Source organism: Drosophila pseudoobscura, chromosome 2, assembly GCF_009870125.1.
Source record: "Drosophila pseudoobscura strain MV-25-SWS-2005 chromosome 2, UCI_Dpse_MV25, whole genome shotgun sequence".
NCBI lineage: Eukaryota > Metazoa > Arthropoda > Insecta > Diptera > Drosophilidae > Drosophila > Drosophila pseudoobscura.
Window position 1 is genome coordinate 20,525,919 of NC_046679.1, and position 27,730 is coordinate 20,553,648.

The window sequence follows — 27,730 nt, forward strand, 5'->3', positions numbered from 1 at the left end:
AGCAGAAAGAACAAAAGAGAGCTGGCCAGCGCTGGAGCCAACTACCTGTTTTTTCCTCTTCTTTTGTTTTCTTTGGCTTTTCCATTTCCACGGGGGAGACAGACGGAGAGCCAGCTCTGCAGCGCCATAGGCCGGTTGCCTTGGCACCCTCTGTCCATAAATCAAGGCACGGGGCGGAGTCAGTTTCGGGCCAGAGCGGGACACCCTGCTTTTCGAACATGCGCACACAGAGGGCCTCCTGCTCGCACTCATGGCCTGCCAGGCAGATGATTTACAGTGTTCGAAATACACGCACACACACACACCCACACGCGCAGAGTACGTACTGTGGAATCGACTCGAACGTGGACTGGTGGACCGATGAATGGTCCGACGACTCAAACGTGTATCGAACGTGGCCAAGAACGCTCCAGTCGCCAAGCCGCGCGCTCGGTCCTCAACTTGCCACAAAAATCGTGCAACACGCGAAAGTTTTGCCCCAACGCGAGTCGAATCGAGTCTCCCTCTCACGAAACTTGGAGTCTTGTATCCCATGGAAAGGAAGGCTTTTAGGCGTCGGCAAATCGGAACCAAGGTGCAATGGTCATGGTCCCCTCGATAAGCTTATAGCGGATAAATCTACAAGATAGTTCCTCTAAAAGGGAGCCAGCTCTCCCCATTAAAAGATGTCCCAGTTCTACCAAAAATTCTAAAGTGAAAACAATCCCCCAAGCAACTCAAAATAATTTGGATTAAAAGTGCGGTGCGGTGCTAAAAGCAAATACAATTTATATGAAAATATTAAGAAATATCTTGTGAAGTGTGAAGGCAGATATAAAACGGATTCTTCAAAGCAGATAGGTAACCTGCGATTGGATTTCAAATTCGTCCATTTATAGGTAAGAAAATATAAACTGGAATATGGGAGGGATATGCCACAAGGACAGAGGTTTTAAATTAATGCCAAAGACAGTTTAAACAAACTGTCAGCTCTGACAGGAATGTGGTAGCAATCCTTATACTATCATCAGTATCTCAGAGTCAAAATCACCGGAAATTCTTCCTCAAAATTAACAAACAGTCCTATCAAAACTGCGTGGAACATCTTCAACAGTTTGTTATAATTTTCCAACTGCTAGAAGTTTTTCATAAAAGCTAAACTGTCAAAAAATAGCAGCATTTATTGCCTTCATTGTTATATTCTACAAATCCTACATTTAGCAGAAAAAAATGTTGAAACCGCAGGTGTAGGAGGTGTAAGGTGTGTAGCAACATTCCCTGCACACAGGAGTTTGGTGTTGATATCAGAAGTCATTGAAAAATAAGCTCAGAATTTACTTTATTTTGGAGTATTCGATGTTTTAAATCTCTGTGTTTTAAAAGATTAAAATCACTTGTTTTCAGCTTAGAGCACATCCAAATAGTTTGTTTTTTCTCCCGTCGTTCTTGGGCCCCCAAAATTCTTGGCCAAAACTCAGCTTACGGCAATGCGCTCAGAGATATCCCAAACATCGAATTTCGAATGTTTTTTTTAAAGGTTTTAAGGAATCGATCTCACACGGACAGTGTACGTGAGAGCGCAATAAGAATTCCGAGTGAAGAAATTTTTCGAACTCCGGCCTGACGATCTCTCATGTACGTGAGACTGAAATGCACACGGACAGTGTCCGTGAGAGCAATAAGAACTTGACCGAAATGCGGAGAGAATCCATTATTCGAACTCCCGCTCTTTCGAACTCACAGACAGGCACACACACAAGCACGCACACAGCCTTTGCGGCTACGAATTTCTGGTTTGGCGGTTGATACGAAAATGTTCTCCGCGTCCGCAAAGGTAGAGCGCGGCATGCATGCTCGCAGAAGGTGCAAGGGAGATGGCATGTGACACACACAGTGCTGCCTGCTCGCTCGCACTCACTTGTGTTCGAATTTCGTGTGTTTGGCTCTTCTTTTTTTACGCGAGTGAGTGCTTGATGAATGCACTTGGATGTGGCTATAGCCCTACTTGCTCGTACTCGCAGATACAATTGGATGGGTCGTCATTGGGTGGGGGGAAGGGACGGGGGGCTGCGCGTGAGCGAGCGAGTGAATGAGTGTGTGAGTGTTTTTTATTGATGCTCGGATATTTGAATGATGCCCGAGCATTCGAAGTGAGACGCTTCGAGCACGTAGCCGCGGATACATCGAGCACCGGAATATCGAACACACGGAACAACCTTTAATACAATCCGACACACCGATGTCCACTTGGATACAAAGCTGCACAGAAACTTGTACTTGCACACACAAAAGATACAACGATACAAAGATACACTTAGATACAATGATGGATGGGCAGCAGAGTGTTTTCAGTGTCAGTGCGCTCATCGATGACGTCTGAGAGGCATTCGCATTCGCGCTGATGGATAATCATAAATTCGGCGTGAAATTCTCGCAGATACTTTAGCCATCTCGCAGATACTTATCGCGTTCGCCTCTCCTAATGGGCCTCATCTGCCCCGGCCGGCGTCTGTGACAAATTGTCTCCGCGTGTATTGTGTGTGTGGTGTGTGCAATAAAAACCGTTCAAATCTGCGGCCAATTACGGCTAAAAGCCATCCAAAACATTCCTGTGACAAGTGCAGGTGCAGCTAAGGGACACTCGTAAACCCATTTGCCAGCAGGATGCAAACGGATTAACTCTTGCGAATCCCAGACCAAAACTCTTCCTTTAATCCATCCTCCAGTGCTCTGAGGTCATTAGACGATCCGCAGTCGAATGAAAACAACTCTCAATACAAATACAAAGTGTATTCAGTGATTCAGTGATCGAGTGAAGTGAATATTCGAAGAATTCACTTGCTATCTGGTGAATGCCGAACGCCGACGGCTAACTGAAATTGTGAGTAGAGCGAGTTAAAGGGGGGATACAATAAATGTATTCATTAGAGGCATTTCATCCCATTTTAAAAGTTTGTTTACTTTAGAAAAGGATCTTTTAATTTGTTTTATTTATGGTTTTTTTTTTATTTGTGCAATTTTTTTGTTGTGTGAATTAGTTGCACCGTTTCATCGATTTTTTTTTGAAAATACATAAACCATTTGAAACTCTGAGATCAAATTAAAGCTACGTTTACTCCGCATTTGAATTTGTTTTTGATTTGTATGTATTCTTTTATTTTATTCGGATACAAGTAATTTATCTTTTCACATATTTCTTGCGCACTTGATGGACACTTTTTCCTCTCGGTTAAATCCAAATTTCAGTAGCTTCTTCTGTATTTTTGTCCTCTTTTTTCTAAATCAATAAATATCGTTCATTGTCTCAAAAACCAAGCCCCACAAAATTTCCATTTAGTCTCTCGCATACATTTTCCTGCTACTTATTCCCTTTTATTTTCGGGTTTGGTTTCTGGTCTTTCGTTGTGTGTTTAGTAATTTTTCATTGGGTTGCGTGTGCGGTATCAGCGCCAAGAATTTTCACTTCATTAAAACGAAATGCAGCCGCTTTCGAAATAATTAAGAGGCACAAAGGCGAAATGTCACAGCGAATGAAAAATGCCTAACAAGCAGCGAATATAGAGAGAGGCTAATCTGACCATATAACCCTATGTACTCATCCCTATATACAAACGTACCCCTCGTAATACATACAGATTGTATATTGTATGTGTGTAGGGATGAAGCAACCAAGACATAGGTCTGGGCCCCTGTCCCCGGGACAGCGGAGTCATGCTGGCCAAGACGCCATGGGGCGACCGACTGCGAAGCAGCGAAACCGAAATTATATTAAAGACGTCCAGACGACGCACTGGCCTGGAACCGAGATACCAGATACCGAGTAGCTGCACCAATGACCGACCGACTGCTCCTGTTCCCTAGACAGAGGAGTCCCTGCATGGGCACTCGAGAGAGTGTATGACGGGGATACATACATATGTGGACTGAATGGAAGAAATTCCACTTGATGTAGGTCACTTTCATTTGCCTAGCCCTCGCCCTCGCCCAGGCCCTCACCCGTCGCCAGGGGTGGGCCAAGATCAAAGAGTGGCTGCCACGATTGCATAATGTGGGCACAACAGAGAGACAGTTTGCAGTCCCATAACCAGACCCAGACCCGGACCCACTCTCTCTGTCCCACTCCCAGTTTTCCATCTAGCTAATTGGCCATATGAGGAGGAGGCCGACTGGTATGTCCAAAGTTCGAGTGTCTTCTGCATTGTGGCACTCGTTATTTATGCCCATTATCATTCTGTTCCGCATTTGGCCTGCGCCTGGAGGAGACATTCATCATACGAGTCCATCGTATCCCTCTGCCTCTGTCCCGATGATATTTCATCGTGACTTATTCATAATTATAAATCAAAATCGGAAACACGCAAACTTCTCAGAGCTGCAAAGAGTCGTTGATCTAAGTATTTTGAAGGGGAAATGCCAGAAAGAGAATTTGTACAATAAGAGCTGGGACACTTTGAAGGTTGTTGAAAGGAGCAAAAGTCAAGAAAGAAGTAGACCCTTGAGGGTTGTCCTTGCATGCAAGCTTTGATTAAAGAATATTCCTAGAGAACTTCAGGGTTCAGGAATACCTTTTCGGGATCTTTAAATCAATCAATTAAAACATCTACTACATGGATCAAGTCTTATCCTTGAGGTCTCTTCGCTGTCCACACTCCATTAATTACTCCCCGCTGTCAGAATCTGAACCCAACTACACTTAAACGACAATAATCTGCCCCTAAAAACAGTAGCCAAAAACCATAAAATATTACACAATTGAGTTGTCCTTGACCAGGACCAGGACCACTACCACTCTGATAATACATATATCTCTGACCAACAACCATTACATAAGACACCATAAATTATCGCAGAAATGGCCGCTTGCAGTGTGAGGATCGTCGGATGATTGGCTTTGAGTTTGGAAAACAATTGAAAGAACACTCATAAAAATTATGAGGAGCGACAGACAAACAAACAAACCGCAGCACAGAAAACTGTGACGAGGGTTGCCACAACAGAAAGAGACAGCATGAGAGGCCCACTTCAAAAACAAAAACAACAAAAAAGACAAAAAAGATGAGGAGGAATAATATTTATGACTATTTTTATGAGGTGCTTACAAATTTTTATGAGTTTTTAATGGGTCCACAGACACAGTCTCTCTTTCTCTCTGTCTCTGTCTAACATCTGGTTCAGTTTGGGAAGTGCAAAAGAGACAGCCAGCAGCCAGCCCAATGAGTGTGACTGCGCGTGCGCAAATACCTTTATTCATCTTTTTGTTCCGTTTGTGTAGAGTTCTCTTCTGTTATTTTTTTATTCCAACGATCTGTGCGTACCGTGTGCTGGCCTGTGACTGAGAAGACCCTAGTTTTAGATGCGGCGCATGTTTACATGTACACGAGCTACGCCCATGTCGGTTGACAACAAAATATTAAAAATTATGATTTATGATGGGTGCAGGAGGGTTCCCTGGTCCATGGTTCCCTGGTACCCTGTTTACATACAAAAAATATCTGTAATGGTGACGACAGCGGCGGCGACGGCCTAGGCGACATTTGTAAAAGAAATAACTGCTTTGGGTGGTTTTCCTCACTTCATTTCATAATTAAGATGGTGGCGGCGGACTCTCCTGAGCCGATGACGTACGTGATGATGATGGAGTGGTTAGAAATGGATGACAGTTTTGTCATTAGGTGGTTGGGTTCCTAAGCAGCACTGGACCTGGACTGGGGGGCTAGTTTGAGGCAGCAACAGAGGAATATAAAACTTATGATAGTTTTGACTAGTCTTTGACGAAGAATAGTTGTTTATAGACGAAAAAACAGGTTTGATTTGTTGCAGTGAGTTCTACAGGTATATTTAGACAATTAATTTTAATGAATGGTTTATTTTCTGTGTCTTTAATGTATTTTCCCTTTAATAGTCAACTATTCCATAGGGAATATATAGAGAATTCCATTTTCAGGTAGAGATGTACTTTAATAAATGTATTGCCTAAACGAATTCTATATTTTTTGAGAAGTATAAAGTGTTTCTTGTAGGAAATAGTACCCTGTACAGTACATTGAAGATATCAAAGCTGCATTTATTATAGGCTTCTTTAGTAACCCCAAATCTATGCATTTCCTTCCATAACATACCCAAACTAGACTTATAATAATACAGAGGAAGATATATATGCAAAACCATCTACAGCAGGGAGAAAGATACATATGAACAGGGTGCCATCAATCCTATATAAAAATCCAAAGAAACCCCTTAAAAAAACCGCTTTAATTATCGATTATGCAAAAGTTAATCATCTTAATTACGCATATGCCCAGCCTCAGCCTCAACCCCCCTGAAACGTACAAAAGTCAAACACTCCTCGACCTCTCTCTCTGATACGAGAACCCCGTCAATGTCTTGAGGTATTTTTCATGAAAAACCCTTTTCAGCTGTCGCCTTCGAAGTTGCCCCCAAATTGATTTATTGCGCTCACGGCGGACCAAACAGACGCATGTGCAACTCAATTGCTGTTTATTTTATAAGAGTATTACCTTGCCTCACTTTCCTTTCGAGATCCGTCCGCTCTCTTACCTGTGGCAGCAATGTGAAACGGAAAATGCTGCGACCGCCACCGGGGACCGGACCGGGGAAAGGAAATTCGTTCTGCGGTTTAAGTATCGAGAAAAAAAAAAGAAATTTCACTCCCCATTTGAAGGCATATTAAAAATTGTTTATACAATAGAGGAGTGGATGGATGGATGGAACCCTGGTTCGGGACAAAAGGAAAAACCGGGCTTGTTCGCTCCCTCGTCTCGAAACCAAAATGTCGCCGGGGCCCCGAAAGAATTGCCATAATTTATGGCTTTCTTATGACATGGACCGACGATCGCCAATCTAAGACAATGTCTGGCGGCAGTCCCTCTGCCCCCCGTCTCTCAATGCAAGAGATGTATCTGTATCTGTGTGTCTCTCCCTCTGTGTATCTTTGGCTCTTTTCGGGTGCCCGCAAATTCGCTTTGCGTTCTTATTATTCATGGATTTAATTAACACCAATTGAACCGCTTGTCGCCTCAACTATTTGGAAAACAATTTTCGAAAAATTCGTGGTATAATTTATGAGCCCCGTCTCCGAATTTTACTGAATTTTTAATTTGCCCTTAAGTGATCAGAAAAATCAACGGAAGCAGCCGCCTTACGTTTGTTTTCCGACTGAAAAATGCAGAGGAATGGGCAGAGCAGAGCAGAGCAGAGCGGAACAGAGAGTTATACAATCTTCAGATATCAATTTAACCTCCACTTAAAGATCTCTCAGCTACGTTAACTATCTGCCATCATTCGTTCATCGATTGATTACTGTGAATCTTTTGGGATCTCTCCACTTAATCAATTTTCATCGCTTCCATTCCCATTTGCCACCAAATCGATCCGACCCCGTCCGTACGGATTGTACAAATATCTGCCAGTCAAAGGTTCAACGTTCAAAGTCGGAGTCAAATGTTGATCCTATAATTTTCTTCGTTGATTTTCGGCCTTGTGTCCGGGCCTAAACATTGGCGCTTGTACCTACAACTATAATTCTCATATTGCCAAATCGAATCGGCGAGGGTTTTCTTTAAGGGGTAACCACCGTTAAAGTCTGTAATCGTAGGGCGGGGGAGTGGAGTGGCAGTGGAAGTGGAAGTGGGAGGGAGATACCCTGCTGAAGGCTAGCAGCTTACAATAAGTACAAGTATTTCCTTGGCCACGTTCTGTTCTGTTTTGTAAAGCGCTGCTGCTCATCAAATAAATCTCTGTCCAGTGCCTGAGCATTTGCCCAGTGCTGTGCTGCTCGTGTCTTCTTGGCCATTTCTGTTTTTATCTTGAGAGGGGTAGTGGGGGGGGGGGGGGGGACTGAGACCTTTCGTACGGCGTTTTAATTTAAGCCCAACATTGGGCTCCTTTCATTTGGCCAACATGCTAAAGGGTTAAATTGCCCACTGAATCAAAATTATTGGTTTCAAGGCACACAAAAAAAGGGATACAGAGATACAGCGGGGCATGGAAGTGGCAGAGTTCGTTGCATTGTTTTTGGCCAAAGTTCTGCTCTCTCTATCTTATTTTGGCCATGTTCATGTGCATCGGCCTCGCTTGGCCTCTTTTGCCATTGCGTTTTGCACTTTTTCGGCTTTCAGGCGATTTTCAGCCTGGATGGCTATGGCTTCCTCCTCCTGCAGCAGAAGGGGCAGGGAAGAGCAGAAGTGGCAGAGTGGCAGAGAGGCAGAGAGGTTGTGCCTCGGTCATTGCTTTTGTTTGCTATCTCCAGCGACTCGACTCCAAAAGGAATACAAGTTTTTCCTCCATTGAACAAACACTGGCACTGGCACTGGCACTGGTTCTGTGCGATGGTTGGAGCGATGCCTGGCCTGGGCCCCGGACAAGTGCAGCTCCAGCAAAAGTTTTTTGTGCCGCAAAGTGTGTCCAGAAGAGTGGGCGGTCCAGGCATTCCACAAAACCCAAACTCCCAATACTTGTTGTATATATATAAATATATATCCACTTCACTCCACTCCACTACGATGCACTGCGGTGCCTGTGCCTTGGTTCTTGGTTAAATTGCATGCTTAGGCAGTGAACTCTCTCTCTTTCTCTCTCTTTCTCGGGGACGTGAAACCCGATTCTTTACCGTTCTAAAAGTTATAATAATAATAATAATAACCAAGTAGAAGCCAAACGAAAGCCAGTGAAATTATTAACGGCCGCACAACACTTTGGGGGAGGAACCAATCAACGGACTCCAGGGACGAGGCCAGGGCACAGTGGTTTGAATGCCATTTGATTGGGATATCTGTAGGGAACGGAAGAGGAAGGATCTACATGATCTTTGGAATGGGCAAACTTCTCAGGAAGGATCTTTCACTAATCTTTCTTCTTGATTATGCAAATATTATGCATTACCCATCACCAAATGAGATCTTATGCTTAAAAAAGGCAGAGGTTCTTATCCAACACCTACAGCACACATCTTCCTGCATCCATAACTAATGGGATTCCCACTCTTCTCTCCCTCTCTCTCTCTCTTTTGCAGATACTAATCGATTCCTAGACGACCGAGCGACACAAAGACTGGCTGCAGAATGGATCCCGATTGCTTTGCCATGTCCTCGTACCAGTTTGTCAACTCGCTGGCCTCCTGCTATCCCCAGCAGATGAATCCCCAGCAAAGTCATCCGGGCGCCAATGCCAGTGCGGGCAGCAGCAACGGTGCCGCCGTGCCAGGCGGTGGGGGCACCAACGGTGGGCCCGGGAATTCTGGGGCAGCCACGCCCGGAGCCAACGACTATTTTCCAGCGGCGGCAGCGTACACGCCCAACCTGTATCCGAACACGCCGCAGGCGCACTACGCCAACCAGGCGGCGGCATACGGCGGACAGGGTAATCCGGATATGGTGGACTACACACAGCTGCAGCCGCAGCGTCTGTTGTTGCAACAGCAGCAGCAGCAGCAACAGCAACAGCAGCAGCAGCAACATGCCCATGCCGCGGCGGCAGTGGCGGCACAGCAGCAGCAACAACTAGCGCAGCAGCAACTCCCGCAACAGCAGCAACAGCAGCAGCAGCAGACGAACATCAGCTGCAAGTACGCCAATGATCCAACCACACCGGGCGGCAGTGGTGGCGGCGGAGGGGGTGGTGGCAGCAACAACAACAATAACAGCAGCAACAACAACAACAACCAATCATTGGCCAGCCCGCAGGACCTCTCCACGCGCGACATTTCCCCGAAGCTCTCGCCCAGCTCCGTGGTGGAGAGTGTGGCACGATCCCTCAACAAGGGGGTGCTGGGTGGCAGCCTAGCGGCCGCTGCTGCTGCCGTCAGTCTCAACAACAACCACAGCGGTGCTGGGGTCGGCCCAGTGGGCGGCGGTGGCAGTGGTGTGGGCGTGGGTGGTGTCCCGGGCGTGGTCAATGTCCCGATGCACAGTCCTGGCGGCGGCGACTCCGATTCGGAGAGCGACAGCGGCAACGAGGCGGGCAGCAGCCAGAACAGCGGCAATGGAAAGAAGAATCCGCCACAGATCTATCCATGGATGAAGAGAGTGCATCTCGGACAGAGTGAGTATTGAATTGGATTTACATACGTATTAAAAGAGGGAATCGGGGCAAAGGAAGGGTAGCAAGATCATTGATTATTAATTAGTGGATTCATTAAATTATACACGAGTATATTTCTCTGGAAAAATGTATGAATCTGAAGCTGAATCATCGCTTGAGGATTATTACCCACCCACTGACAACCCATTGAATGCCATTTCATTTTGAGCTCAATCGCTGCCCCATCAAAACCCATTCATTACGGACTTCGATGTGCCTCTGCCTCACTCATTTGCCAGCCGAAATGTTGCAAGTGAGGAACGTAACAATCGTGGCTACCGGCATGCTGCTTGCCACCAAATTGTCTGGCAAACTGTGCGCGCGGGGAATCTTGTCAAAATACATAAACAATACTCTCGGCAGCAACGCATTCCCTCACACTTACACTCTCTCTCCCACAATCCGCCTCTTCAGATGGAGAGCTGGAGGTGGTGGGAGCGCTGCGTGAAAAACTCGACCGCGAAAATCGTAGCGCGTGAAAATTGTAAACAAATGGGGGAGGCGATCCATCGTAGAACAGGCCCGGGCTACCCGCAGCTAAGACTGGGACTGACTCCCACAATAACTCATAAAACCGAAACACACAGATCCAGATACAGATACAGATACATCTGCAGATACAGATACAGAGACAGATAGTGTAGACCTGATATAAATCTCAGCACTCCGCTCGGTTTATATTTAAATTTAACGAACAAAAAATGTTCATTGGAAATTTTTTTGGGCTGGAAAATTTGTGAACGGAAAAATTGTTGAGCGATTTTTCATCGTATCAATGGAGCCCATACCGATTTTTCTCCATGTGCCACAGCTGCCTATCGGTTACCTCCGACTCCCAGTGCTATTCCTCATCGTCAAATTGATTCCCTTTTTGGCCACCTCTCATGACCCATTGATGGAGAGCCTCTCACAACACGAACGGAGCCGCAATTGGGGTCCCAGGCATAATCAAATTATTGACCGCAGCAGAAGATTCTTCATCGTTTTGGGGCAGGTGCTACAGGAGGGGGCTCGATCTTTGTGGCAGGTACTGCAGGAGGGGGATCCACAAGATTAATTGGATTGCAAATTGTTTGACATTTGCTTGGATCTAGCAGAGTGGAATTTTGCTTGCAGCTCGTTTATTATTTCAGCGACAACTAAAAATAATTAAATTTTTCTGTGTAGTCATATTTATTTATATTAATCATTTGACTCTGGCTTCTGGGAACTATTCTTTGGGAAGGCCCAAGCCTATCATCTATCAAATGTTTCGTCGGGAGAAGGAGAACCCAAAAAGCCACAAAAATAAGAAAAGTTCCTTCAACAGTTTCTTATAAAAGTAGGTGATTTCCCTGCTCAAGTATCCGTCCAAATGTGTGGGCTTTTTCCTCCTTCAAACCATCGATAATTGCCTGCTTTGGAAAATTGCAATTTTCCATTGGCCATATTGCGCCCCAGGGACGGGCTCCAGCTCTTGACAACCCAAAATCACAACATGTCAGCCAATTAAAGAGACGTTGAAATGCCACATGAACTGCACTGCACTTATAAATCGACAGTCAGTCAGTCAGTCACAGATACAGATACATATTGATTAACAACTGAAGGAAACTTTGGCTGATTTTCCATTTCGATTTGTGTGTGTGTGGAAAACTCGTTTCATGTGCGGTTCCAATCAATGGGGCACATTGTTATTATTTATGTATCTGTAACTCATGGCAGCAGAGGCAACAACAGCACAGAGTGTCTGTATCTGTATCTGTTATGCAAATTGCAGCAAGTGGAGAGGCACACAGTACAAATTGATGGCTGAGCAAAAAGGAGGGCTAATGAAGAACATGAACTTCTGGAGGGAACGAATGAATGAATGAATGAATGAAATGAGGAAGGCAGTCAGATCTCCTCAGCGATCTTCTCTCAAATGTATCTTTTCATCTGCTCTTTTTGCATCTCTCTGTCTGGCGCTGGCCTTTTTTCTGGTTCCGTTTTCCCTTGAGTTTTCATGCATCGACGAGATTTAATTACTTTCTTAATCATATTCTGTTGAGGGTAATATGAAAAGCAGCCATCTATAGCTACATTTTGTACATGAATCTTTAAGATACATATAACTATAACCCATCTGAGAGACTGCCAATTAGTTGTGAGTGTGTGTCAGCCAACAGTCTCTTACTTAGAGATACATTGATATACTTGGGCTTTGGGGTTGGGCTTCGGTCTTGTTTGTGGACTTTTGCCCCTAATGGTGGCCGCACCTCCTACCCGGAGGAGTCAATAGCCTTGTGTGTTTGTGGCAATTAGGCTTTGCCACTTTTTATCGTACCTGCCACACAACTCAATTTAATTTCGTCAGCAAATGTCTTTATTAGAAGTGCCTGTGGTGGCATGTGTTGGATTTCGAGTTATAATTGCTGCTGCCAAACTAAGAATCGCTATTAAAAATAAGAAGAAAAAAACACGTTGTTGCAGGTGCCAAGCAGCTCTAATGCCAATAATAAAGGGCAATCTAGGGTATGGCAGCGGCAAAAGGCAAAAGGGTGGGGCCTGGCCCGAACATTCCCTGATTAAAGTCCAGTAAAAATAACAGCAACAGTAGAGAGGCAGAGGCTACAACATCATGTTAACAATTATGCAAATTTGAAGTGCATGTTGCTCAGGGAAGCGGGAAGAAGCGGCCAGCGATGGGACGGGGGCACGACGCTGATTGCATATAATCACGTCAAGTTGTTACTGTGGCAACCATTTTAAAATGTGTAAGAAGAAAAAACCCCCATGCCCCAAAACGCCATCTTTCAGAGAGATATCGACAGGAACACAAAAAACGAGAACCAGAATTCTGCGAAACACTTTTCTCCCAAGACAAAAAAAAAAAAAAACACAGCTTCTGGCTAAATGCTCGGCCAATACTTATGGGTGTACACAGTACATAGTGCGGGGGGTACGAGCATACATGGTATATATAGATCCATGTTTAGTTAATATCGCATGCAGTCTTGTGAAGTTTGTTTGGCATTCGAAAAGGCATTCTCTAATTGACAAGACCAAAGCTGGCACTGCTCCAAGCAGATCATCAAAAGATGCACCAAAGCAGATACAAATATACGATAGATAGATAGATATATATGTAGATACAACCTGATGACTGGCAGACATCACTTACGAAAATGTCAAATGCTTATTAGACCCATCCTCTTCTGTGTGGCATTCCCGCATAAACCACAAAATTTGTTGACAATTTGTTGAATTTTTGTACAGCCAATGCAGGCCGCACCCCAATTAGTGGGCTATTTATTTATTTAATTTTAATACAGCATTTATTTGGCAATTTCGCAAGGCATTGGAATCGGCTTCAAACGCTTCTTCGATCAAGGGGAAATTAGGCTAAATGCAGAACATATAATGGTTAATGAAACAGAAGCCAATCTATCTTCCAGCACGTAGAGAAAAACTCTTCAGGAAAGTTGTGCTTAAATGAAACCCCCCCTAAAACAAATATCTAATACATAAACCATTATAAAATCCAGTCTATTTTCGAAATCTAAATTACAAATACCTTTCGGATCAGGCTTTGGTTTTTGGTCTGCTGCTCTCTGTCGTGCCGTTCAACCCGAAGGCTCTCTGGGCTCTGGCTGCGGCTGTGGCTGTGGCTGTGGCTCTGCAGATGCCAGGATGTTACACAAAATTAATAGTTTGCAAACGAGTTGAATGCCAGATACAAGATACGCGACGGCTGCTGCAAGGCAACCCAACCACAGAGAATGTTTCAGCCCCAGCCTCAGCCTCAGCCCCAGCCTGGACGGGGACTTGGGTCTGGGTCTGGGTCTGGGGTGTTGGTGTCTGCTTGGTGGACCTGCTGTTGTTGCACTGTCCCCGCTACTCGTCTATGCTGGCAGCAGCTCCTGCTCTCGATCTTGCCTCGATCCGCCATGCTGTTTTGCAGCAACACCAGACACCAGGCAGGCACTACCCAGAAAGGGAGATGGAGACCCCAGGACAGCGGCCAAGACCCAGACCCAGACCCAGAGAGACAGAGCCACAGCCACAGTGCAGGAAAAACGCGCGCGGCATTCGTTGCTCAATTACATTTTCATTAACTTGGAACACGACTTTTCAAATAGCTACGTTTAATCATAATGATTGTTATTATATTTGGTCGTACCCCCAGCCTCCTTCCAGGGGAGCTTCTAACCCAAAAATCATTTTTAAAATGCCCACCGAGAGGTGAATGCAAAATGGGCATGGGGTATGGGATGCAGCGCAAGGTGCTGAAAGTGCAGTAGAACATAAATTAATTTTACTGCACCACCGCAAAGACGATGATGGGTTCAAGCCCCAGAGCAGGAGTCGGAGCCCTATTATTAGCGATTTTTCAGGGTATCCCACCAGTAAATTTTGGCAACCATCAGTCAGCGAGTCGGCGAATGCCTAGTGATTGTTCTTAATGAAACTAATTCTCTCATTCAGAGATGTCGCTGCTAAACGAATCGTCACTTTGCTTGAATTGAAATTCATTCTTCAGTTCGTTGAAGAAAGATATGGGCACTCAAGAGTGAAAGAGGGAAATTTGCATATGAAATCATGAGCTCATTAGGCAGGCTAGAAAGGAAAGACATTCCCCACACACATTCGTAGAGAGAATTTCCTTTTGTTTGTAGGTCAACGATAGTGCAGTTCTAAATATACCCTTTATCCGCGGGATAAGCATTGTCTGATTTAAAAATATCACTCATCGTATAGCCCAAATCAACTTGGCAAGAGAGTGAAGTGAAGAAAAGTGAAGAAAAAGGCTTTTAAAAAAAGATGATTGAAGAGCTGGTCCGCTCCAAAGAGCCCAGAGGATTGTTTATGCCCCAAAACCAAAAAGAAAACACATTGTGGCCCATTGATGGCTGCCTTCAAGTGGCAGTCGGCCACATTTTGGCCAAAGTTAATAAAAGCGCATAAAAGCTGAACAAGAAAGAAAGGCCAGGAGGAAGAGTATGAGGATGAGGAGGAGGATGAGGATGGTAGAACGAGACACTAACAATGGAGGCCACTCACAAGATACAAAGACAACAATATTTAAAGAGCCAACAATGGCGCCACTAATGACTGATGATGTGCCAGCGCTGATAGATGCAAACGCAGCGGCATCCGCCGCAGAAACGCCCGCAGATACAGCTACAGATGCAGATACAGATACGATACGATACAGCTACAGATACATTCATTATTCCGATACGATTCAAAGTAGGAGGAGGAAGACTACATACAGACTGCAATAGAATCATTTCACTCTGAAACGACATTCTAATGGACTTGGAAGCATCCAAAATGTTGTTTACTCTTTCTCCATTGCAATTGTTTAGAGAGCAAACAGATCAAGCTGAGTGCGCCGTATCTTTCAGATACTCTCGCGGAGGGGAAGCGGGGGAGGGAGAAAATTAAATTGCGAATAAAGCAAAGTAATTGCGATTTGAATGGTGAAAAAGTGCGAGCCATAAATCCAACTGAGTGTCACGGCAGCGCTGCAGTGCGAATTTATCAAATTCAGTCGCAAATTGGCGCACATCTGCAGATTGTTTGAGTTGGGGCAGCCACACCGCCAGGCTGCCACACAGATCCTGAAGCAGGTCCGACTCGGAGTCCACTCTTGGATTCCAGCCTGTTACCGTTTTTCCCCCTTTTTCTTTAGCCGCCTTTGCGCTGAGATACGCATAGAATATTAATCTCTTTTCGCATTAACCAAAATGAAATGAAGTGACGCAATGGCGATAAGCGCACTGTGCGCACAGTGGTACGAAAGTGGCTATAAATTGGGGCAGGAAAGGATGCAAGAAGAAGCTGGAGATCGGAGGCTATTGAAAATCCCTTGGAATGTTATGCCAAAGACACGATGTTCTTAGACTGGCTTTGGAGCTTCAATATCTTTACTTTCCCAAGGAATTTCGGCCTTATATACAGTCTGGCTCTCACCTTTATTACTTTTTTACCCCTATTCAAGTCTCTCTTGGACAGTGGGGTACTGTCCACTGTGCCTGAATCCACTGACAAAACCAGCAACAGGCTATGGAACCCAGAGAGAGCCACAGACCTTGGAGCTGTGTGCTGGGGCAAACAAACGAAAACCAAGTTAAACGAAAACCATCACAAATCGCATACAATTCCAGATGAAATTGTGAATTATTAATGCAGGCGGCAAAACTATTTGGCTGAGTAGACAAACCCACGGCGGGGCGACCTGGTCCCGGAATCAGAAGGAGGAGGCGTCAGGCGGCGGAGGATTGTGGAACGTGTGCTCGGCTGGGGCTGCCACCTCCATTGAAAATTGAGTTACACGCGTGGCCAGGGCTTGTCGTATGTGTGTGTGTGTCTATCTGGCAGATACATATGTATCTGCTGGCTGGGTGCTGGCTACGTGCAGTACCGTCTTACATTTCGCAGATTAAAACCGAGTGGCCCGCCACCTCAAGCCAATTCGATTTAAATGTCTGCCACTTCCACTTGGCTTTTCCTGGCCATATTTTGTAACCTTTTTTGCTCTCTTCCCTCTGTGCCCTCTTCCTGTTTATGGCGTGCTAAAAGCACTGCGGTTCAAGGGTCAGATCCCACTCCTCCTCCGTGTCGTACCTCTCTGTGTCCTGCCTTCTGCAGTGACAGCTCGAATGCAATGGCAACAATTGCAATTTGTTGGCAACGTTCTGCCCTTGGGCCCAGAGCGACTTCAACTTTTAGTCCGACTCTGCCTCATGGACTCATGCTTTACTTTCCACTCACACAGATACGCCAGACACCAATACTGTTCACAACATTTCGCTGCACTTCGCGGTTCATTAAAAGGCGGGCGGTTACCTCGAGCTCCCAGTCTCCCAGTCTCCCTGTTGCCCAGTCCCTCCCAGTCCCAGTCCCAATCCCAGTCGCAGCTCCAGTTCGAATGGAGTCTCTCCCCACCAGCCAGCACTGACGACAGCAAATTTGCACATTTCCTATACGCGCGAGAGTCGAAATTAAAAGATTTTTAAAGACACCTTTGTAGCAAGTTTTTGAGAAACTTGTTCCGCGCCCTGACTTCACTTCACCATCTTCATCTTCATCACCTCAGAGCTTCAGAGTTCCAGAGAGACCCCAGCCTCAGCCTCCGAGTCTCTGAGTCGTTTGGGGCTTTTTTAATTTTATTTTTATTTTTTTCCTCGTTTTTTTTTTCAACGTGTTCACATCTTCTCTGACATGTTGTTGGCTCTGAGAGCGGGCGCAGCCATGTTGAATACTTTTGTTTTCTAAAAACGAAGCTTATTTTCGTGGCGTTTTTTTCTTTAAGTTAAATTTCAAGTTAATTTTGATTGCGGTGCCCGGCTGGCTGTGTATTTTGTATTTCCATTTAATTAAATGTGTAGAAATAGTTGTTCAACTCGGGGCTGTGGGTTGAAACAGCATTTACGAGGCACCATCCACGAGGTAGACAAATTTTTGATTATTTTTTGGGCAGCTTATAAATTTCCATATCGCTAAAAATATACATATAATGAAATGCAAATGATTTCAGAGTAAGAAAAATGTATTACCTATAAGAGTAATTTCAGTGGCTTCGTACAGCTCTATTAGGCCATGATTTGAATACTGTTAGCGGAATGATTAATTGCTCTTTAAATAGAGCGGTTAATGGCTTAAGTAGAGCACTTATTCGCGACTCGTGCTGTGTTTACTTTATTGATTATAAAACGATCTATGCTCTTGCATCTGATTTATGTAATCGAGATAATTGCCTTTAAATGCATCATCAAAATCGCATCCACTAACAAATTAAAGACTTCTGATCGAAGGCGGAGGGGGACAGACAGTATTCGAATGCAAATTGCTTTCAGGCAATCTGATGGATCGCAAATGAATTGAGGCACCAGGCACTATGTCTTCCACAAAGAATTATGGCAGATAATTGAACCTAACGCCATTGACAGTAGCCCGTGCCCCACTCGCATTATCTGCCCCGCGCTCCACGCCTTTTGCATTAATAAAGAATTCATCACAATTACAACAATTGCCACAGGATGCAATTTACAAAGGAAATTATTAATGGAAAGTCAATGAGTGCGACGCGAGTGAATCAAAAGCCAGGCAGGAGCAAAAAAAAAGAGCACAGATTCTTCAACGTGCCTTTGATTGATTACAGAGTCTGGTCGCGGGTCTGGGCCTGCGATTGGGTCTGGGTTCTGGCTGATTTGGTCCTGGTCGCCGTCGCAGTCGTGGTCGTGGTCATCATCAGCGCCAGTCAAAGACCTCGAGCAGTTAATCATGGTAGCAGGAAAAAGAAGAGAGAGAACGAACTCCAGAAGCCAGACAAACGACAACGCCGCATTTTGTAGCGCGTTCATTCAACTGCAGACGACAGGACACTCATTAAAAATGGGTGCAACGGTGCAGGGTATCTCCACACCAAAAGAGAGCCAGAGCGAGAGCGAGGTGGTAGTGGCAGTGGCAGTGGCAGCGGCAGCGGCTGGGTGTCTGTTTATGCGGTCTTTACACGGGGGGGGCCAAGGGCGAGCGATTCAAAAACAGGTTTTCCTTCCACTGCTTGGATGCTCTGCTAATTTATGTGCGCATGCGCGACGCTCGCTCGCTCCCTACTCGGGAGCCCCATAATTAACTGAGGTAGTCATTTTGGATTCGAACATGAACAGGCATACACACAGACACGCATGAATACAGAGCATACATGCAATACATACACAGCTCTAAAGACAGCAGCATCATCATCATCATCATCTTAGGGGTGGAGGAGAGTCCTCTCCTCTCTTTAAATCAGAGATAAACGATAATTATCTGAGCGAAAATGCGCGCATAAATAATTTGCAAGAAGTCACATTAAAATTGTATCTAAAAGATACGCGTTCCCTGATAACCACCTCACAGCCGCTGCTGACCAATGTCTCGGTCTCGGTCGCGGTCACGGTCTCCTCACCTCGACTCCTCTCCTCACCTCGACTCCTCTCCTCACCCCTCTCTCTGGTGATGTTCTTCAGAACAAACATTCTGTTTGGATTCCCATTTCATTTCTGGGGACCCTGGGAGCCTGCGACGCGCCATTAAAAATTAAAAGCTCATTAATTATGCAGATAATTCATTTATTATATTTTCAACACAATACACAAACAGAAACAGCGGCATAATTTGTTATTCAGCTCATTATTCAGCCAACACCGAGAGCGAGGATTGAGGATTGAAGGATGGGCGAGAGTGGGGTGGGGTTGGGTTGTTGTGCTTCTGGCAACTGTTTCGAATTGAAAACAATTATTGTGAAACTCCTCCGAGTGGTGGAATGACTCTCTAAGGGTTGAATTTGCTACTGCCTGGCTTTGGGGTTAGGTCGGGGGCGGTGTCACGTGTCTCCTGAGGGCGTTTGCCTCTCGTCTAATCCCCCAAAAAGCACTTAAGTGGTGGGATATCCAATCAACAGGTTGATTTTAAAGGTGGCAAAATGGGACTTTTAATTGTGGTGATTGGTTGCTTCAGCGGAGTAATTGAAGGAGAATTTCATTGAGAGACTGAATGAAAGAGAAGGCAAATAATTATCACAATTTAATATACATTTTTCCATTCCTTAAAGCCTCAATCCTCATCTTCCATTGCCAAACCGGAAACCATATGCTCTACCATATGCCTTCGTCCATGGATGGTATCCTCAGAGTCCCCGTCCCCGTCCCCTCTCCGCTCATTCCTGTACCTACTACAGGGCTCAGATCGTTTAATTTGCCAACAGACCGCATCAGCTGTTGCCGAGCTTCGTGCCACATGATGTCATTTCACTTGAGTGGCTCTCCATTCGAAAGAACACTCGAAGGAAAAGAATTGTCGGGAACTGACGAAACACCGAATGGTGTTTCGTGTTGACAACAAACACGGAATATAAATTGAAAAATGCTTTAAAGCGAAATAATCAATTTACTTCTTGACATAATTTCCATTTTTCACGAAAACCAAAAGGCAGCCACGCGAATGCCCCGAAAAAAAACCTGAGAGAGAAAGAGAGAGAGAGAGTGGGGGGAGTGGGAGGACAAGGCCACGCACAATTCGCACCCAAAACAAAAAGAACGAACCCCAAAATCGTGGTTTGGGGAGGGGCATGGATGCTCCAGAAATTGGCTGCATCCCATTTTCGTGGAGTGTTTTTAATATTCTTGCCATTTTTTATGATGATGCCCCCCCACCAGACCCCGTCTCCAACTTGACCAACATCTTCCCCTCCTGACTGCATCGTTTCCTTTATTTGAATTGTGATTAATGATCCGAGCAGCTCCGTTACCATTTCCATTCCCATTTTCCCATGCTGCTCCTGTGACAAATGTAGCCCAGACAACGGCCAGTGCCAGTGCCAGTGGCGGGGGCAGACAGTAGTTGTAACTACGATTTAATAGCACTTTAATGGTGTGTGGACATCGATAGAACCCCAAAAACACCTGTTGTCCGAGCGTATTATTAGCGCGTGCCAGAGGGGGAGAGGGGTAACACTTTCATTATCACAAATGTCACATCATTTGTCGCATGGCCCCAAAAATAAAACACACACACAACACACAAAGAGTCTGGAAACACCACGGCATCATCATTTATCACCTAAGGAATGCAACTGAGAGAAAGAGAAAGAGCGAAGCGATACATGCTCAAGATAGCACTGAGACTGAGGCACATATTTGATTAATTTTCTTTTTCCGAAAGAAATTAACCCGCGCGGGCTGCACATGTCCCTGACGACCCCTGTGGCGGCCCTTTTGACTCCTCGCCCATGCCCATGCCCATGCCCATGCCCATCCTCCATTCCTATACTCATCCCCATGCCCATGCCATTCCGATCGCTTCTCATGGTTCAAGATTTATTTCTTCCAAACGACCTCAAGCGTGGCATCATCTCTCTCTCTCTCCATACCATACCATACCATTCCCATTCCCATTCTCTCTCCGTCTGATTTATTTATGGAACTGTTTTGAGGGAATCTTAATACTAAAAGTCGTGCAAACTGTTTTGGGAATAAAACCCCAGATACAGCCAGAGATGTGCCGAGTTAATTAGTTCAATTTGTGACAAATTTCTACCAAAACTATCTGTAACCCTCCACAGACCAACCCTCTTCTTATGAGTAATGATCTTGGAGTGGAATTTTGACATTGATAATGGGTTTTGGTTAAACGACTCATTAAGTAGCCACTGCACACTGGATCTCCGTTGGATGTCCAATCGGAAGTGCGTTGATTTATGAACTTTCCTTCGGAGCACGAACCTGCCCTGACTCATTGGACACTTTGGAGTTGGTTTGTCGCGATTCCCTGTAAGAAATACAACAAGTTCAGAGATGTTTTTTTGCTGGGATAAGATCAAAACTGAGGCCGCCAGATGAGATCCCAGGTGCTGGGAGTCGGTCGAGTCTCTGGTGCCGTGCCGTGCCGCACACGTTGCTGATTACGATGACGATGTTCAGTTGTTGTTGGGGCTGTATGTTTTTTATTTTTATTCCTACCTCCGCTGACCAGACGCCGGTCCGTTGACAAATGACTGCTACAAGTGTTTGTGACAAGCCGCAAGTATCTTTTTTGTTGCCGTCTATTTGCGCCACAACAAAAAAAATACAATTAAACTTCAGGCCTCGGCCTGGGCCCAGCGACTGTGTGTCTGACCTACGCCAAAGGTTTTCTGCTTAACTTTGAACCTGCCCTCTGAGCTGAGAGGAGTCTCTGCGTATGCTAATCTCGTGTCAATCACAGACCCGATCTTCCAGCCAGTATGCAAAGAGATAAAGACCAAAAACATTGGGGGAACACAGGCCCAAAGACAATGGCAATTTGAATTGCAGAACCCTGAATGCTGTCCAAGCTGGACCGACCCGTCGATCGTCACTTAATAAATTCTGAAACAGATCTTTTGCATGCAATCCCCGTGGCTGGGAGATGGCTGGGGATGCACCAAAATATTTCAAATATCAACTGATATGTTAAGCGGCTGTCAGCCGCTGGTCGAGTCACAAGCACTTGACGTCATCTTACATGAAATGCAAATGAAAAAGCGACCAACAAGTGAGAAAATCATAACGAAAAGTAGAAGTTTGAATACCCTTTTTGGAGGAATGGAAGGATATATAATCTCTACACTTAGTTCTGGTTTAATTTGAGAATGAAAGATGCAGTTTTTAGCTCTTGTTTAAGGTTCATACAGAGGAGACCTCATATAGGCGTCCTGGCCTTTCGGCAAATCACTTTTTTACCATTGAAATTGGATGGAGTAGAGTTCCCAGAGTTGTTTATCAAGTTTGACAACAATCAGCTAATAGATGCCTTTGTCACGGACTTATTGAACAACCCTCGTATTTAAGCTTTCAAATAAATGTATCTTTTGAACAAACATCATATTCAAACAATCCCAAAACCCGACCAGAAAGAGTACATGACAAAGCAAAAGACACATCCAAACAAACAAAAAGTCACACACAAGCGAATTCTTCATTCTTGGGGCGTTCTGTCTCGGAAATATGTGAATGTATATATCCAATATGTCTATATAGTATTTCACAAATGCCCAGACGTAGCAGCCACATCCACGTCCCATTGAGAGGTGGCAGGGAAATGGGAACAAACTTGTAAAACGCTTCGAATGTTCGCTCATTGGCGCTGTCAAGAGGCCTTCCTTCCTCCCGGGATCTCTCTCGCTCTCTCGGCTCTCGACCAGTCCCCCCCCTGATATAAGATATAAGCATGTGGAGTGATATGACATGCCAGGTGCCGTTTCTGTGGCTGCCCTGTCAACTCATTCGGGAGGCTTTTGCGCCTGGCCATGACGACAGCGATGCGCTACTTACTCGCGATGTAGTTAACCAAAAGAAAAAGAGACTGACGCCGAAGATTGGGAAGACCACGACCACAGTGCTGACACTCAACGGGTTGCGGATGTGTGTTGATCTTTAGTCGGAAATCAAACTGAATTTGAGAGTGGGTATTAGGCTGAATGATGCTGAGATCTTCCCCAGAGGGAGATGATGGGCAAAGAAGACATAATGAGAGAGAAGAACACAGATCTGTTGCAGAATTATCTAAGAATTCAAGGGAACTTTAGCTCTTCAAAAGGAGAACTATCTAGAACACTTTCTGGCTCTTTTTTTATAGTAGAGATACCTTTATTCTCAAAACTCCCCTCCAACCCAACATCTCTGAGATACATTTGGCAATGCTGTTGCTGCTGTGTCTCACCCCTCCTTCTTCCCACTTTTGGGGGCATAGTAGTGTTGTAAACAAATTGCAACATATGACAGCAACATTTGACAATTGTAAATGGTCGATGGCAGTGCAAGTGTTCAGCATGTCTCTTTGTTGTCTCTGCCACAGCCATAGCCACAGCCAGCCAGCCAGCAGGCACTCACATGATTTGACAACAGCAAAAATGGAGAACATACGAGTACCAGGAAGAGCAGTGCTGTCTGTTTATTGATTTGGTGCTGGGTCCCTGGACAAGGTCAGAGCCGAGCTTATGAAATAGTCACAAGAAAACACTCAAAAATGTCTGCACATCATGCATCAGTCTGACCCTCTGAGCGAGAGCCGTCTGCCAAGTTTTTTTGCAGAGGGGTGGGGGTCAAAGTTTGGGTCTAATGGCAAACTAGAAATATTAGTTGCACAATCAAATTTGATAACCTGACTGACAGTTCTGCCCAGACAAAAAAGGAGCTGCACTGGGTCAAGAGTTTGGTTGGGTCTCGGATTACTGCAATTCAATTTGTGGCCATCCCTTTCACTCCTCGTATCTGTCTGTTTCTGTCTCTGTCTCTGTCTGTCCCTCTCTCGCTCTGCTGATCCGCATGACTGATGAAGCCGATGGCCGGTTGTCTGGTTACTGTCTGCCGGCTGTTTACTTGGTCATTAGTTTGGCACCCATTCAGGATGTGGCAGCCAGAGAGCGAGCCAGGGATGTGAAAAGAGCTTTTGATGTTAGCGCTTCCCCAAGCACACACCCATACATACATACATATATTGTATGTACACATGCTTCAAGCTGGTGTATCTGTGTGCTTGGAGGAGCATTTGCCACACTCAAATTCACTTTAATTAAATGAGCGGTAATTAATTTCAACTTTAATCGGAAATTCCATTTAGATTTTCCACGCTGATTGATGTGCCCCTGACATCTCTTCCGCCAACGTCACATCGAAGACCACGAAAATGAGACAGCAGACAGCCACCAAAAAAGACAGAAAGAGGGGGATAGCAACAGCTTGTGTGTGGCACATTTTAAACATTTTTAAAAGTCGGAAAAAGTTTAAGTAAACTAAATTTCACATCGATATTTACAGAAAGATACTGTTGTAACAGCAAAACTTTTGCTTTATCTTATCCAATAACCAATTCCCATTTAGCGAATGGGCCATGACCCATATAAAATCAGTGAAACGTAGAATTAAGTCGCCCCCCTCGTACAACAGATAGGGATTGGAGAACACACAGAGAGCCACACATAGAAGAGCCAGCGGTTGCCGTCTATCACATTGACTGACTGCCACACATTTCACAGATATAAATACTAGAGATACAATATCTATTGCAGAAGGCATTGGCCCATGCTCGTGCCCATGCCTATTGTCTCTGGCAACTCTTTTGGCTTTGGCTCTTTGGCAGCGAATACGAGGCGGGCGGGCGGGCCAATTGACTTGGACTTGGCCATAATAACACGCCACGGTAAATGGCTTTTAAAAGTCTACTTTGCCACAGCACGCCCCCTCATTATGAACGACGCGTTTCCAACGCCCTCGCTGCCTCGCCAGTCGGAGGCCCAATACAGATGACAGAAAAGTTTTTTCGGGGGCGACTCACAATGAACGGGAAATTGTCATTATCTTGCCATGAATATAAAAGATACAAAATAAGAGGGTGGGGGGCAAGCGACAAACATCTGTCTAGGGGGTGATACCTACCTTGGCCAGAACGAACTCCTCCTTCGCCTTGGCAATACAAAAGTTTCTGGGTTTTTGGTTTGGTTTTGGTCTGTTTTTTTCGGGTGCCAAACAAATTGCAGTTTGACACGTCATATTTATGAAATGAAATGAAATGCGCAACGTTGCAGAAAATCACAAAATAAATGAGAAAATTAACTGCCTGGGGCTTCAAGGGGGTATGGATGGGGTCTTGTCCACTTGAACGTTTGAGGATTGCCTAGAAACGCCTACAAATATTGGAAGGAGTGAAAGAAAACAAGTCTTAGAAGGGAAATGACAATGAAATAGATATTTTAAGTATATTCCAAAAGAAAACTCTTAATTTAAGAAACATTTTCTTGCTCCAACTAACAAAAATATCTCTCTATGTTCTGTCTTCTCCTGTAGGTACTGTGAATGCCAATGGCGAGACGAAACGACAACGGACCTCATACACCCGCTATCAAACACTGGAACTGGAGAAGGAATTCCATTTTAATCGCTACCTGACACGCCGGCGACGCATCGAGATCGCCCATGCCCTCTGCCTGACCGAGCGCCAGATCAAGATCTGGTTCCAGAACCGGCGCATGAAGTGGAAGAAGGAGCACAAGATGGCCTCGATGAACATCGTGCCCTACCATATGGGTCCCTATGGCCATCCCTACCATCAGTTCGATATCCATCCGTCACAGTTTGCGCATCTGAGCGCATAGGACGCGTGGCACTTTTCGGGTACTGGTTAGAGACTCAATCAGTTGTATCAGGAACCATATCAGACGGCGGCGGCGGCGGCCAGTGTGGCCGGTAGCTATCAGTCGCAGGGGCCGCAGGATGCTGTGTCCCTTGGCGGTAATGGTAATGGTGGTGGAGGTAGTGGTGTCGTTGGTGGTGGTGGTGCGGGTGTGACAGGCGGCGGTGGAGGCAGCAATAGTACCGGCAACGGTCCCAATTCGCTCTTCTCATCCGCTGCCAGCAACTCCAATGCCGATTGCCTCAAGTATCCGCAAGAGTTCTGATCTCAGGTTATCATCAGGCAGCAGCAGGCGGAGCAGGAGGAGCACAATCGTCATCCGCAGATGATGGAACAGCTGCTGGAATCGGACTGTGAGCCCGATCCGGAGCTGGACCTGGAACTGGAACTGGAACTGGACTACAAGACGGACATTGTTGGCTGCAATATGTTCTGCTGCTGAGGCGATCTAGCCACCACCTGCCCCAAATCTTGCCTACCGCATACCGCCACCCGCCTGTCCCAGTCGCCGCTCTCCCGTCGATCAACCAACATCAGAGACGATGTTTCTTGTTTGCAACTGATTCGTGTTAAGCTAAGAAACGAGCTGTTCCCCCGCCCCCCGCACGGCAGCTCGTTTGGGTCTATGATACTGGATGTGGGACCCCAAGCAATCACACAATTCTATTCGATATTCGATACGTTTCCTTCCCTTCAAAACTTTCCCCGAATTGAGCACAGCTCTCAACTGCCTGGGGATCCCAGAGAGATTTCCTTTCTATTCCCCTAATTCTGGACTTTCTTTATGTGAATGCGTGTGGTTCGCCCCCAGTATGATGGACCTCTTTCTCTAAGCAGTATTCGAAAAGCTGTTAGTCTGTAAGTCTAGCATAAATTTTAGTCCCTAAGAGCTGCACAGATGAGGAGATGAACAGAGATGAAGATCGAGTTAAACAAAAACTAATATCTGCAATAATTTCAAAGTGATTTCTAACTAACATTAGTTCTTCGTTTAAAGATATACCCAATCCAAGTCCAAGCCCAAACCCAACCCAATTCCCCGCCCTCCAGGGAGTCCTAAAGTGTGTACTTAATACCTAGCTAGTAGATAACCTAAATCTAGTTAACCACATAAGGCTTTGTTTAGTTTGTAAATAGCAGAGAGCGCCCTCGGACTCGGGGGACGGCTTTCTTTTTATTATGTTTGTGTTTCGTTTAGAAATGAAAGTATTTTGAAAGTATCTCTACTGTTCAGTTTATTTTGTGTGTTGTTGAAAGTGCTCTAGCAGCTTCGAAAATGCTTTACTAATTTTATCCAAAAACAAAAACTAAAAACAAAAAAGATTCAAATCGTTTTATAATTTGCCACTGAAGAACAAATTCGGAAGTCAAACAGGAACTAAAAAATATTTCACATTTAGCATAGAATTCGATATGGAAACTGGACTTTCTTTCGAGCCGCATTAAAAGAATATATTTTTTATTTAGAGACCTCTTTCAGCAATGTTTCATGTCTGTAAAAAAAAAAAACAAAAACAAAAACAAAACCGAAAGGTAATCAATAATAAGCAAAGGAAAATCTTGAATAGAACGAGAATTGTTACACTCGAAAAAGCTAAAGGAAACCCAACCCCATAACCGTAATGTAATGTAATTATTTATGCTGTACTTTTCGCTAAGCTAAGGTTAGTGCATTCTAGAACTATCGGTAGTCTATGTGAACCCTAGCCCGTAAGCCTAAATTATATGTATATCGAACTAGCAAGACAAATTTTTAGTGAAAACAGAACAAAAATGGGATACAAATCGAACAAAATATGGCGATGGAAAATGCATAAAAATCAAACAAAAAATACTTAGCACAAATTAATTAATCATTACTATTATTATTTTTTGTTTCATTTCGTTGTACATTTGTTCAATCATTCATTTGATGCACCCACCCTTTCGATTGGTTTATTGTTTTTTATTGCAATTTGTCTGAACCGAAACGAAATGCAATACAATATACAAAACA

At 44.9% G+C, this 27,730-nt stretch overlaps 1 protein-coding gene across 2 annotated transcripts; it reads left to right on the top strand.

Moving 5' to 3' along the window:
* Positions 1–350: 350 nt before the first annotated feature.
* On the top strand, positions 351–27,243 carry Scr (Sex combs reduced). 2 transcript variants are annotated; one of them, XM_015182220.2, is made up of 3 exons: positions 351–878; positions 9,011–10,038; positions 25,389–27,243. In XM_015182220.2, exons 2-3 carry the CDS (start codon positions 9,060–9,062, stop codon positions 25,694–25,696), a joined length of 1,287 nt encoding a protein of 428 aa, XP_015037706.2. In that variant the 5' UTR covers positions 351–878; positions 9,011–9,059; the 3' UTR covers positions 25,697–27,243. The 2 variants fall into 2 exon arrangements, with proteins under 2 accessions (XP_015037706.2, XP_001359213.4); XM_001359176.5 differs by lacking the exon at positions 351–878 and adding an exon at positions 2,098–2,860.
* Positions 27,244–27,730: the final 487 nt, after the last annotated feature.

What these genes read in the sequence shown, in the direction of transcription:
- Scr (XM_015182220.2), top strand. Translation starts at nt 9,060, where the DNA reads ATGGATCCCGATTGCTTTGCCATGTCCTCGTACCAGTTTGTCAACTCG. An exon ending in GAGAGTGCATCTCGGACAGA is followed by an intron (nt 10,039 to 25,388) that starts GTGAGTATTGAA and finishes CTTCTCCTGTAG; the next exon opens with GTACTGTGAATGCCAATGGC.